This window comes from Copadichromis virginalis, linkage group LG18 (genome assembly GCF_057382275.1).
Source record: "Copadichromis virginalis isolate Kocher_CV1m ecotype Utaka linkage group LG18, C_Virginalis_male_GT1.1, whole genome shotgun sequence".
Taxonomy (NCBI): Eukaryota; Metazoa; Chordata; class Actinopteri; order Cichliformes; family Cichlidae; genus Copadichromis; species Copadichromis virginalis.
Window position 1 is genome coordinate 34,991,179 of NC_140635.1, and position 14,365 is coordinate 35,005,543.

General features: G+C 41.0%; 1 protein-coding gene across 2 annotated transcripts in view; it reads right to left on the reverse strand.

Annotated features, from left to right (window-relative positions):
- Positions 1-3,337: 3,337 nt before the first annotated feature.
- col15a1b (collagen, type XV, alpha 1b) overlaps positions 3,338-14,365 on the reverse strand; it is a 55,534-nt gene continuing 44,506 nt past the window's right edge. For both annotated transcript variants that reach the window (XM_085438701.1, XM_085438702.1), the window contains 13 exons: positions 13,889-13,948; positions 13,153-13,197; positions 11,795-11,876; positions 11,598-11,623; positions 11,183-11,281; positions 10,876-11,020; positions 10,715-10,779; positions 10,478-10,609; positions 9,415-9,510; positions 9,198-9,272; positions 8,815-9,012; positions 8,141-8,256; positions 3,338-6,107 (listed from right to left, as the gene is read on the reverse strand). In XM_085438701.1, the coding sequence (XP_085294827.1) occupies positions 5,885-6,107; positions 8,141-8,256; positions 8,815-9,012; positions 9,198-9,272; positions 9,415-9,510; positions 10,478-10,609; positions 10,715-10,779; positions 10,876-11,020; positions 11,183-11,281; positions 11,598-11,623; positions 11,795-11,876; positions 13,153-13,197; positions 13,889-13,948 (1,362 nt within the window). In that variant the 3' untranslated portion in view covers positions 3,338-5,884. The remainder of the gene's footprint in view (positions 6,108-8,140; positions 8,257-8,814; positions 9,013-9,197; positions 9,273-9,414; positions 9,511-10,477; positions 10,610-10,714; positions 10,780-10,875; positions 11,021-11,182; positions 11,282-11,597; positions 11,624-11,794; positions 11,877-13,152; positions 13,198-13,888; positions 13,949-14,365) is intronic.

Sequence of the window (14,365 nt, forward strand, 5' to 3'; positions counted from 1 at the left end):
CTCAGCAAACAGTCAGCATGCCAGGTAAGAAACTGGTCTGTTTACCCTGGAGAAGGCTGTATGTCTTTATTCTAGACAGTATAAAGGTAAAATTCTGTGAAGTATTTTTATGCAACATTTGAATAACAGACTGTACAAACTGTCTGTGTGGACAGAAACGTTGCATTTGAAATTACTTGTTGGTTAAAAAAATGTTATTCCCCTTACGCTCGCTCCTCTTCTTTAGCGCCAGCTAGAAGCTGATGACAGGCCACCACAACTTATGGACAAAGTATGAATGCTATAAATAATACCGTTGAAACTAACGTAATAAGCCTGTTTTGAAAATGTAAGGAGTAAAAAGTACAACTATTTTCAGAAAAATTTACAGAGTAAAAGTAAAAAGTTGTCAGAAAATAAGCTACAGATCCACTTAAGTACAGTAACAAAGTATTTGTACTTTGTTGATTCCTATCGCTACTACTAACATTAAGTAATTGTGAAATATTGGGAATAGAGAAACATTGTGTTAGAGCCCCAACTTTACTTCTGGAGTTGACTGTTGAGGTGAGGAGGGATGAGATGGTGTTTTATTAAAATGTCGGTCAGGTTGTTTCTTTCCTTCATGTTTTCACCTCTTTGGTGAAGGAGACCTCCGAAGATAAAACATAGCTATGCTCCCTCATATCTTCTTTCTGAAAGTGTTGGCACAAATTAAAATTTGCCTCCATGGCACACAAACGCCTACAAGCTTTTTTTTTCTCCTCTATCTTTGGCAATGTTATGTATGTTAGTAGATGAATTCTCATAAACCTAAAATTAAAGTTTGTTTAAAAAAAAATTTACAGTTACAGACAGTGAAATGGTAAAATTACTCTAATAGTATATATTTATGATGATGATATTATTTATTATTATATAATCTCAAAAAATAGCTAACTGTACCTTTAAAGGTAACAGGGAAGAGATCCGAGAGAAGAGCCTGTGGTATGTCAAATTAGACCAAAGTTTGACTGAAAAGAAGTGGCAACATGTCTTATGAAGTGATTAATCCAGATTTGAAATTTTTGGTGGATGTCAATCTTTGTGGAGGAGGTTAGGAGAGAGGTACAACTGTGACTGTAGAACCATCTGTAAAACATGGTGGAGGCTATACCATGATTTGGAGCTGGGGATCTTGCTAAAACTGATGGAACTATAAACACTGAAAATACAGTCAGATTTTGATCCAACATGACAGTTATCCCAAACACACTGCTGGGTAGAACCCAGAGTTCAAGGTTCTAAGAGAAAACCCAACTAAAGTCAGCCAACATCCAAAGATCTTCAGTATGTCCTTCAAAACACAGAACTATTTCTGAAATGACAAGAAAGCTTGCCTAAGAGAGATCAGGCTGCGCTGCTTGTGTTCACAAGCTCTACTTTTGCGTTATTTCGATGTACACTCAACAAAAATATAAACGCAACACCTTTGTTACTGCTCCCATTCCCCATGGGATGGACGTAGAGACCTAAAATTCATTCCAGATACACAATATAACCATCCCTCCCAAACAGTGGTCACAAATCAGTCCAAATGTGTGGTAGTGGGCACATCTGCTATATTGAGATAATCCATCCCACCTCACAGGTGTGCCACATCAGGATGCTGATCTGACATCATGAGTAGTGCACAGGTGTACCTCAGACTGCCCACAACAAAAGGCCACCCTGGAATGTGCAGTTTTGTCTCACAGCAAAATGCCACAGATGCCACAAGCAATGAGGGAGCGTGCAATTGGCATGCTGACAGCAGGAATGTCAACCAGATCTGTCGCCCGTGCATTGAATGTTCATTTCTCAACCATAAGCCGTCTCCACAGGCGTTTCAGAGAATATGGCAGCACATCCAACCGGCCTCACAACCGCAGACCTCGTGTAACCACACCAGCCCAGGACCTCCACATCCAGCAGGTTCACCTCCAAGATCGTCTGAGACCAGCCACCCAGACAGCTGCTGGAACAATTGGTTTGCACAACCAAACAATTTCTGCACAAACTGTCAGAAACCGTCTCAGGGACGCTCAACTGCATGCCCGTCGTCCTCATCGGGGTCTTGACCTGACTCCAGCTCGTCGCCGTAACAGACTTGTGTGGGCAAATGCTCACATTCGATGGCGTCTGGCACGTTGGAGAGGTGTGCGCTTCACGGATGAATCATGGTTCACATTGTTCAGGGCAGATGGCAGCTGAGAATGTCCCAGTTCTTGCATGGCCAGCATACTCACCGGACATGTCACCCATTGAGCATGTTCGGGATGTGCTTGACCGGCGTATACGACAGCGTGTACCAGTTCCCACGAATATCCAACAACCTCGCACAGCCATTGAAGTGGAGTGGACCAACATTCCACAGGCCACAATTGACAATCTGATAGACTCCATGCGACGATGTGTTGCACTGCATGAGGCAAATGGTGGTCACACCAGATACTGACCGGTTCTGGGTCCCCAGACCCCCAATAGCGCAAAAAACTGCACATTCCAGGGTGGCCTTTTGTTGTGGGCAGTCTGAGGTACACCTGTGCACTACTCATGATGTCAGATCAGCATCCTGATGTGGCACACCTGTGAGGTGGGATGGATTATCTCAATATAGCAGATGTGCCCACTACCACACATTTGGACTGATTTGTGACCACTGTTTGGGAGGGATGGTTATATTGTGTATCTGGAATGAATTTTAGGTCTCTACGTCCATCCCATGGGGAATGGGAGCAGTAACAAAGGTGTTGCGTTTATATTTTTGTTGAGTGTACATTTGGATGATTTAGTACATTTCTGTGCCCATTTCCTGTTTTCCTAGCAAAAAAGAAAAAATTGCACATCCACTTGTCTAAACTTCATATAAATGAAAGATTAAATATGAATTCATATTCACACAAGTCTGGTGCTTTCAGGGGCTTTGCTGCAACAAGCCTTTTGAACTGGTGTGACCCATTAACCTATTAGCTAACAATGTTAGCTAACAATGTTGACTAATAGGGTAATATTAGCTAACATTTTAAAAATTCCTGATTACTAATTACTGTGACTGTTACAACATGTTTTAGCCTCTCATTGAGAACTACTACTGATACGTGATGCATCTGCAAACTGCTAACTGTGGGGGAAAGAAATTGGTTAAATGTACGATTCCGAATATAAAATGCACTTCTTCAAAGCTAAATGACAATGCAGCAGTTTACATAAAAAGCTGTTTTTTTTGCTAGCTTACCAATGTTCTCGTTGGTTCTTCTGCATGACATTTGATGATTTTGTTGAACACATGTTGGAGGACATAAATGAGCCACAACTTATAAAAAAAAAAAAGCAAAAAAACCACCACGTGACATTTTATTCAGTGAGCACCAGTCAGTCAGTACAAACCGTCAGTTTTTTCCTCAGAACCTCAAGTTTTGTTTGAACAGAGACATTAAAGTCAGACAACAGAAAAACAAGCTACGCCTCAGTGAAAGCGCGGTGGGAGGAGGCCTTCTGTCTTTTAGTGTGCTTCATACAAAACCTACAGAGTAAAAAATAAACAACACCTGAACAACACACATACATATATATATTTATATACATACATGTTCCAACCTCACACAACCAAATCTGAATGTGAGCTGACTGTTTTCACGCTAGGTCCTGCTACAGTACATATTAATGTTGATGTCCACTCTAATATTGTTACTTCAAAAGAGATGTGTTAATGGTGAACTTTTATTAAAGGACGCAGAACAAAAGAAATTGAATTTGTAGGACTAAGCTTTGGAAAAAAAATGGTGTAAACAAAACTGGTGGTTTTACAGCAGGGGGCATCATAGTGCAGTTAGCCTATGCTGAAGCCTTCAGTATCACCTGTACTTTTTTATTGTTGTAGTCTTATCATGCTTTAAAAAAAAGATTAATGTTTTCAATATCAGATTAAAATGTAATGTTAAAAAAAGGAAGAAAACACAAGGACAAAGGCTATCCGACAGGCTACACTGTGACAGATCAAGGACGAATTTAAAAAGGATTGTCCTTGTTAGTATCACTGCTTTTATATATCATAGAGTGCCGTCAGCTAAATCCTCATAGAGCTGTAAACCTCAGTCCCAGCAGCAGTGGAAGTCAGTTGACCTAAAGGAAAACAAATCCACGTCGTTAGTTACACTTCGCCAATACAAGTTTGGACCCTGCTTTGCAGAGCTGCTGCAAATTTCCATGATGTGAATCTCCCATTCTACATTTCTAAGGTGCTCTACCAGATTGGGATCAGGTGAACTCATAGTCATGTTCAAGAATCAGTTTGAGATTACCTGTGACCCTATCACCTGAATGTTGAAGCAGAAATCAAAACTCATCAGACAAGGCAAGGTTTTTCCAGCCTGCTACTGTGAGCCTGTGTGACCTGTAGCCTCAGATTCCTGTTCTTAGCCAATAGGAGTAGCAGAGGGTGTGGTCTTCTGCTGCTGTAGCCAATCTGCTTTAATGTCATGTGTTCAGAGATGCTCTTCTACATCCTTTGTTTGTAACAAATAGCTATTTGAGTTACTGGTGTCTACCTATCATAATTTTCCATAAACCCTGAAAATCCAGTAGATCAGCAGTTTCTGGAATACCAACAACCGTGCCACATTCAGACTTAAACCTTTCTTTCTTTTTTCACCTTTCTTCCACATTTTGGTGTTTGTTTTAAACTTCAAGTCCAGTTGACCATGTCTACAGTTAATGCCATGAGATTGATGACTAGTTTAACCAGTATATCTAATGAAGTGTCTGTTGAGTGTTTTTCCCCTGCTTGCCAAATCCCCCATTCATCCGTCATTCATCCCCGGATGTAAGAAATTAACACTCGTGCCATTTTCTGGTGACACATCAGTCATTAGTTAGTGACTAAAGTCTAAGACGTGTGTACAGCTGTTTCCACATGCTTCAAATGTGTTTGGGAAACTTTGGTACCAGTGAACTCAAACACACATTGGTTCATTTTGACTCACTGTGGCATACACTGCCCTGCTGCTGACGCACAGGCTCACTAAAAGCATCAGACGTAGCTCACAATGAAAGCACGGTTTCAATATGACTAATATTTGAATTGACAGCCCCTGCTGTTTAAAAAAATACTGACACGTTTTTTTTAATCTCCAATAAAGTACATATATGATTATGACCTCATTTTAATTTGAAGCCCTTCATTCTCACTTGGTCTTGCAGACAAATTTATGCATGGTAACTGTAGCCTGTTTGATGCAGACGGCTAAGAAAAATCTAGACACGGACAGACATGTAAGACCCGCAGGCTTAAATCCGGCTTCGAGTGGGAACTAAACATGAAACCAATACAAAGAAAACTTAAAGAGGACCTACTGCTCTTCCTTTTTTGTCTTATTTTTAAGCCTAATTCTATCATATTTTTGTTGTTACAGTGTTACAAGGATGACCAAATAATGAGGCCAAAGGTTCAGTCTCTGGGCCTTTTAATGAATTTGAGAGGATCTCGTCATATCGCAGTTCAGACTGTGAGTGTAAAAGTCCCGCCCACCTGCTACTGAATTCTGAATTCGGTGTTTATGAGTGGCAGCCAATCAGAAGAAACTTCTTAGAAGGGGCGTGGCTGCACTGAAGTGCTTCCTCAGTATAAGATAAATAAGGATTACTTTGGATTGTGAATAAAGCAAAGTTACTCTAGCACAGTCCAAAAATAAAAATATGGAGCTGGAAATGAGTATGATAAGTCCTCTTTAAATGTGAATGCATGTTAGTGTGGGAGTGTTTCTCGGTATGTTTGCATGTGGGAGCTGAAGTACATCATTATGTGCCCGCATGTGTTTCCCATTCATGTGTCACATCTTCTACTTAGATCATGCCTGCATGTGTTTATGTGTGTGTGTTTGTTTGCTCAGTTCCTCCTTTGATGCATGTTGCCCACATATGTGTTTTCTATACACAGCACTACATAGTGGTTGGAGCAGGCGCGCACGTGCTGCCCTAACAGTCGTCCCGTCTGCAGCAGGGCAACCTGACCCGTCACCGCCATGTCCGCTGTCCTCCAGGCCTCGCAGTAGTTAGTGGTCAGGCGGATGCCCGTGGTGCTGGAGCCATGCCAAACCAGCTTCTCTGGCCTATGGGAAAACGGAGAGAGACTTGGTGTGGATTTTACACAGACCGTCCCTGTGCTATAGCAGTTTAGGTAAAGACGGACAAATGGAAGACAAGGGCATTGAGGTCGACTGCAGCTACTTCTTTGAAGGCAGTTCACAGCAGAAAGAGCCTGTGTGTGTGAAGTTTGCACATTCTTGTGTCTGAGTTCTCCACATGGTTTTGCCTGTCCAGCTGGAAGACTGACCAGTATTCTTCTTTACAAGGAAATATTGAACTTACTGGGCAGCTTTAGTTAATGTTTTCTTTGTGCTTTAAGATGCACTGTTATACAACAGTTCAACTTTTTGCTACTCCTGTCTCCTCATTATCTAAAATTAGACAGGTGCATCATCTCCTGGTGCCTTGAGGTAAGAAGCTTCCCATTCGTGTGTTATTAGGACCAAACTGAATCCGAGAGTTACTCCTTATGAGCTCCTAACTCTACAACTAAAACTATAATTTTGAATATCACTCTTAGCTGATTGATAAAACTGTCAGGCTAATGCAACACATGCCTTTGCTTTTCTGTGCTTCTTAGTTCATCGCATGGCATACACTGGCACAGATTAGTGACAGTAGGAAAAATAAAATATTTCTTTGGTTTATGAATTCATGAAGTCTGCTCACTGCGGCCTGAGTTTATTGGTTTAAGAACGCTTGTTAAAGTGTGAAAAATCTCACCACTAGATGTCAGTAGATTGCAGTCAAATGACTTCTTCTTTTTTACCCTTCTCAATTCAAGTGCATAATCCTAGCTATGGTGGCTACTGTAGGACAAAGTCAGCCAAAAGCATAAAATTTAGAGTGTTTACCTCAGCTGTCAATGCTGGTTGAGAAACATCCATGACTATTTAGGCTGAAGGAGGCTATAAAACTCAGAGGAGTCTGATGCAAGCTCATTTCTGACCAATGACGGGGAAACTGAGGTGAGTTAGCTGCTGTTAGCTGCTGTTAGCTGCTGTTAGCTGCTGTGAGTTAACATTAGTGAAACTTTCCTTTAAGTGGCTCTAACACTGTTGGCCTCTGACACTTATTGAATAAGCCCGTATTTGATGTGAAAATGTAACCAAACTGTTTATCGGGGGCGCTGATTTTTAGGACATTCGAGGCTAACATTCTTCATAACATTCATAACTGGGTGTTTAGCTGGTTCTTTGCAGCTGCCTGAAGGCAGGAGGTCAGCTGTCTAAGTAATTCTGAAAATATTGGGTGTAAATAAGCAATTCAAATTTGCCTTTATGAAACCCAAATGTCTATCAGTTCTTTCCTCTTGACTGGCATACTACATATGTGGCTGGTCACTAATCACATACATAAAACACAATCAGGTGTAATGGCAATGTCCATCGTGGCCGTTGTGTTTATGGAGATGGGGCAACATGGCTGCTTTTACAAACCCACTATGTGTTTTTTGCGGATTATTTCTAAGTTTATGAGAATGGAGTCATTTGTTTGAAGACAGAACAAACTCAAACGCCTGACTGTACCTTTAATTAAAAATGCCTGTGACTATATATGAGAGATGGATGTGACTATTGATGACTTTATTCATCAATAGTCCAGTTCAACCAAAGTTTATCTGGCTTTATTACCTTTTCATAACTGACCCCCCCGCAGCACAAACAGGAGAATTTATGCAGGCTGACAAAGAAGCTATATATCACCAGAACCTTCTGTGAGTTGAGGAATGGAGCAGGATTTTGGTATTTCTGATCAATTTGCCAACTGACTGAGAAAACTGTTTTTTCACTCTCAATAAAAGACAACAAAAAAAACTCTCCATCTTCCATCATGTTCTCATAAATGCTTAAAAAGTGCTCGTAAATGCATTTGCCAGTACCACTGTTCATCTGAGTGAGAGCTGCTGTCCACATGAACATGAAATTTATGGCCTGTACATCATAAAAATCGTTCTATTCAGCATTTTAGCCCAACTGGAACTCCTAAATTAATCATTTTTGGCAAATGGCATCATTTTTCATTCCTTTGCACGTACTTTCCCCCACCCACTTACCAAGCCGAGTCACTCATTATATTGCGTCCATCAAAGGAGAAGATGGGTGTGGACGGATCAAACACGCCTCCATTCCCAGAGAAGATGGACATCCAACTATTGAACAACACTTGACCCTGAGGGCAGGACAGGGGGAAAAACTTGCTTAAGAAGATGCCAACTGTTAAAAATAATGTGTTTTAAATGAGAAAAACAAAACCCCAGAAAATATATCACTTCTACTTTGTGGAATAATCTGTTCTTTGTTTGAAGAAAACCACATAATGCACTCAGGGTTAAGGTTTGATATCCGTGTAATTCCTTTGAATTTGGGTCTAATTTCTGATACCTAAAAATACTACTACTAAAGATGTAGGTGCAGTGGAACAAGGAAGGAACAATACTTCCCCTTCTTAGATTATCACAACTGTTATTATAGTATGTCCTGTAGAGCATACTAACTTCCCCTTCTTACAATGTTGTTTCACAGTGTTACTAGGGGTTTGCAGGTTGTATTATAGAGTATCTTAAATTTCTCTTCTTACACTACTTACAAGACATATTTTTTTGTTTTCTATCTTTTAAATGTGCCACTCGCTTTTACTCTCTATTTTATTTGATACGGAAATTATCCTGCTGGAAAAGAAAGCCAAGTGTTGCATCATGTATTGTGTAGTGCTATGAAACCTGCTCACCCTCAGATTAACCACGGGCATGTCATTGCGGTCAGCCTTTCTGACAATGGTTGCCAGGTCCTGAAGGTGTGATGACAGGAAGGCTCTGTATGTGGAGGTGAGCCCCACGGCGCGTGCCTGTTGGTAACACTGGAAGTCTGCTCCGCGGATGCCACGCATATCTCCTTTGAGCGGGGCGTTCAGTGCTACGAGATGAAGCTAGACGAAAGAGAAATGGAGCACAAAGATTAGAGAAAGTATTCTCAGTCATACCTGATGTGCTCTTCATTACAGATGAAATATAAAATCTGAAAGGCCTCCAGTGAGCCAATTCATTTTCACCCTCTGGGTTTGGAATTGGGCTTCATTTGTGATGAGTATGCCTAATATGTGTTTGGACTCACCCCAGAGACTGCATTGAAATGCTGTGGTAGCAGGTTATAACTGTGCTGGTATCCTCTGCTTCCCTCCTGCAGCTCCTGTTCAACAAAAAAGTTGGATAAGTGTGTTTTTAAAAAACAAAAACAAAAAAACAACAACTTTGAATTAATTTTTTTTTTTTAAGTTGCTTTCAAAGTTCTGTTCAGTGAGGTTCCAGTGTGTGCGCATTGGTGTTTGGACCTGGCTGTGCATCCTATGGGCTCTACTCCATTCTCCGGGTCTGCTGAGGGACTGAGATGTGTCTGATGAAGGTTCATAATGGATTAACTCTCCGAGCTGACACAGAACACACACACACACACACACACACACACACACACACACACACACACACACACACTGCAGTTTACTCTTGATGTCAGTGAGACACAAACTACCACCAGCATTAATAGGACACACTGGCAAAATCCAAAGAGAAGAATACAGTAATATTTGTATTTTATATAGTGTTTGATATAAAATGATGTCCAGTCCAGCATTTTTGCACATAGCACTTCAGTTATTCATTTAAATAAATTATTGCAAAGTCCTTTCAATAAATATTTGAGCAAATAATCGGAACAAATAACAGACAAGTGAAAACACAAGACAAGCTTACAAAATAATACATTACTTGAATAATCAAAACAAAACACATATATGTAATACTGAACACACACAATTGAAGCATCTTGGGTCAAAGTTGATAAGTGATGCCCATCATCTCTGGCTGACGGTAATCCAGAGGAACCATTAGGTACTTTCTGTTCGCATTCTTGGCATAAAATGTCTCCTTCAGGTTTGGAAACTCTAGGCCAGGGGTGTCCAACACCAGTCCTCGAGAGCTACTGTCCTGCGGCTCTTCGATGCATCCCTACTCCAACACAGCTCAATCAAATGGTGGGATTACCTCTTCAGCAGCCATCAAGTTTGGCAAAGGCCTGATAACAAGCCATTCATTTGATTCAGGTGTGTCGGAACAAGGATGCGTCTAAAAGCTGCAGGACAGTAGCTCTCGAGGACTGGTGATGGACAACCCTGCTCTATGCTATACCGCTAAAAGCAGTTTGAAGGAGACTATAATGTTGCTGTTTGCACATGTTTGAGACGTGTGGTGAAACTCTACAGTACAAGAGGACAAATCAATTCTTTTGGACAGTGATTTGAAAGTAGAAGCTTCACAGGAAGATGCAGCGGACGATGATCTTATAGAGGATATTATGTCCTGAAAGATATTGAATCTTTCTGGTCTCGTCCTACACACCTGGATCTTGTGCCAACCATTGCGTGCTCTGATGTACAGCTCGCCTCCCCTTTCAGACACATATGCCAAGGTACCTTCAGCAGCATGGTGTGCCTCTTGGGTGAGGGCGTGGACTGTCTTATAGCTGGTAACCTGAACACAAACCATCAGAGCATCAGTGATGACACTTTAAAATGTTAGCTAATCATTTGATTCTCCATTTATTCCAAGTATGGTTACACCTCAGCAGTTTCTTACAAAGTTTGCATATCCTGGAGAGCCTGGTGGACCAGGAGGACCGGGAGGGCCGGGGACACTGACAGCTGATGACAACACAATTACTTTAAACTCATAAAATCAATACACATGTAGTACAGGCTGTGACTTGGTACTTGTTTTAACTTTATAGACACACATACTTGATCCGTATGGAGGGGGTGGTCCTGGGGGCCCAGGAGGGCCAGGCGGACCTTGAGGTCCAGACCGTCCAAATCCTGGAGGTCCAGGCTGACCAGGAGAACCAGTAGGACCCATTGGACCAACAATGGATTCGCCTTTCGGACCCTAGAGAAACAACAGAAGAATTCAATTCATTGTAAAAGAGTGGTATAATTTGCACAGCTTTGGCCAGAAGCCGGATCAGCTTTTACAAATAATCATTTTAAAATATTTTTTTAAATAACCTCCTGTTCTAGAATAGTATTTTTACCACATAGCTTAACTTACCACAAGGCCTGACCTCCCTGGGATCCCCAGAGGACCAGGCAGGCCCGCATCCCCTTTTTCTCCCTTCTGACCTTTGTATCCCTGATCACCTTTAGTCCCCTGAAAGATCAAAAGAGTACTCAGGATTCACCACTCTGCCACCGTCAAGGTGCATTTCTAGTGTATTAGCACATATTTCAGTCTTAAATGCTTAACAAGTGCCAGTTTGTCAGTTTTAATGTTTTGTTTGTGCGTTAGCTTGGTTTTATAGTTTAAAGTTGTTACATCTGAGAAGTTATACATTTAAACTACCGTACTTTGAAAAGTTATTACTTCCTAGATTATTTTAATAATTTGTCCTGATACGCAAAACCAAGCAGATGTACTTTTTTTTTTTACCACGACTGTGTATTATGTGTTGTACGTGAGTACTCACCACATTTCCATCTGGAAATGTGAGCCCTAAGAAGAAAAATTACACATATCAAATCACACAAAGCAAGCAGCAGAACATGTGGTGTGAACTGTCAGCTGATAGACAGAACTTCCATATACTTTGGCCTCATGATACATTGACCATATTTAAAATGAACTTCCACCACTGTCCACTATCCTGTCATCTTAAGATCTCACCAGGAGTTCCTGGCTCCCCAGGTAATCCCTCATCTCCTTTGTCTCCTTTAGGTCCAGCTGAATGTCCCCTTGTCATTGACTCCTATGTACAAATACATCGTCATTGAGATAACATTAGTGTTGGGAAGCTGGCCCTTATACACATTTACAGTCGGGTTACACAACAGAACAAACAAGTGAACATCAGAAAGTTAATTTGCAAAGTCAAAAGTCACAATCAGAGACCGTGGTAAAAACAATGGATTATTGTAAAAAAGACAAGCAGATCAAAGCTAAAAATTATTGTCAGGATTACATAAACACCTGTTAAATACAAGGGATGCATGCTACAGACTGCAGCACTCATCCTGGGTTAAAATGTAGGATTAAGGTTCAAGCAAGCAACGTGTTATAAAAGGCTGATGAAAAAATTATGGTGGATTTAAGCTTTTCATTGAAGGATGACTTTTAACAAAAGTCGACTTGAAGACCTCCCAAAGCCCTCTGACAGATGGCAGAGAGGCCATTTGCACAGAGAATGTCCTGTTACTGCACTTCATTAACTACCTAAAAAACATTTTTAATTCCAAGTAAGTTTAGCCAAGCAGTCATCGTGGTGTTTTCAGCACACCATGTCTCCACATGGTGTCACTTCTAAGAGAAGGCTCAACCAAACCAAACACTCAGCACCACGACAGAAGGTACTGAAGGTCACGAACCTTGTTTATCTGAGAACACGTAGATCAGAGATGGGTTTATCATTATTTCATTACAATAAGAAAAAGGTTGTTAAAAATAGAAGTGACCACCTCCACACAGACTGTTTTTTTTCTCCAATTGATTGAACCAATTCTGATCTACATGCAGTAAAAGGATGTCTGTTTCCTTCTTCTTTTCAAAGGTTTACACAGCATCCTCTTCCTGAGACGATGATTAGGGGAAGAAACAGAGAAGGCATGCAGAATTTAGACCCCGCCCCCCTTTAACATCTGGCATATCAGTGTTTGTACTGAGTGGAAAGATTGGATTGAAGTATAAGTGAAGTAAGAGGTACTGATGGTACCAAAATATATGAATTGGTCTTTGGGTAATTTGAAGAAAATGTTTTTGGTAATCTAGTTATGAATCATATACAGAATACAAAACAACCACATGTTAAAGCCAGAGGAATTAGGGCCAGCTCCACATTCATGTTGCCTTTTCAAAAACCATTAGGAGAGCAAAGAAGGACAAAATGAAGGGAAGAAAAACACGGAGAGGAAATGGGGAATGGGTTGAGGCCCACACCAGAGAGCTGCCATGCTGTGACACCCTCACACCAACAGAACCACCAACTTCCAACTGAAATGAACCAATCAGATGGTCAGACTCAGACTTACTCGTCCCATTTTGCAATGCGGTCTGGGGCGCACCGGGAACACTGTCTTTAAGATTCAAAGAAGAGCAGCGGAATCAGACTACAAGTCAATCACCCACCATGTTAAATGAGTCACGATCATAACCTGCACACGAGCATTAGTCATGTTTTTCCACGTTTACCACTTTTTATGTATAAAAGTTTATACAGAGAGACAATCGGCTGCTTATAACTTACTGAAATTTTGGCAGCATTTATTAAAAATGTCAACACTCTTCAACAAGCAGGATAAAACTCGTAACTAGTCAGGAAAATTCAGCCAGACATATTTTTAAGGTACTCTAAGGTGGTGAGTTAAAACCAGTGAGTAAATCCTGAATTATGAATTGAGGCAAAAACCATGTAAGATTTGGTAGTTCTGGTTTGCAATATTGTCAGTTCTTGCTGGTTATATAAACTGGTATTATTCATAAAAAGACTTGAACCTAATCAGAACTAATACTTTTGCTGTCCGCTGATGTCATCGTGCACTCTCTATGCTGTCCCTGTCTGCTTTGCACATGTGTGAGATGTGAGAACAGTAACACAGGGACACAAATGATCAGTCATCATTCAGAACCAGGTCCTTGCTGATGTTGACACTCCCCACCTATTCTCTGGAGTTTGAGATGGAATTAATATAGGAAGTGCAACTGCCTTATAAACTGGCCAGTAAATATGCTAGTGACTGATGTTTTGCTTCTCTGAGTCATACTTACTCCATTCAGACCAATAATTCTTCCTGGAAGTCCAGGTGGGCCGGGAGGACCTGGAGGTCCCTGAGACAGAGAATAAAACTATTTGTAACAAATATGATGTCGCTACAAACACACATACAAGAATGGCAATGACTATTCAAAAAAAATGATTACAATGATGTCAAAAACGGCCTGCCAGTGTCTGTGCTTATGTCTGAGTCTTGGTGTGTGAATGTATATTGAGGATTAATTTAGACGGGCCACGACATCAACTTCGACACATCAGATCAGTTTCATATATGGCATTTATTGAAGCTCCTCCAGCCTGCTGCTTCCTCTTAAAAGGGAGTTTTTCCTTCCCGCTGTTGCCAAAGTGCTTGCTCATAGGGGGTCATATTGTTGGGTTTGGCGCTGGGGTTTTGCTGCTGAGATGTGCGCTATGATTACAATGATTACATTGGGAAGTTTCAACAGTTGTGCCACACACTATAGTCAGAT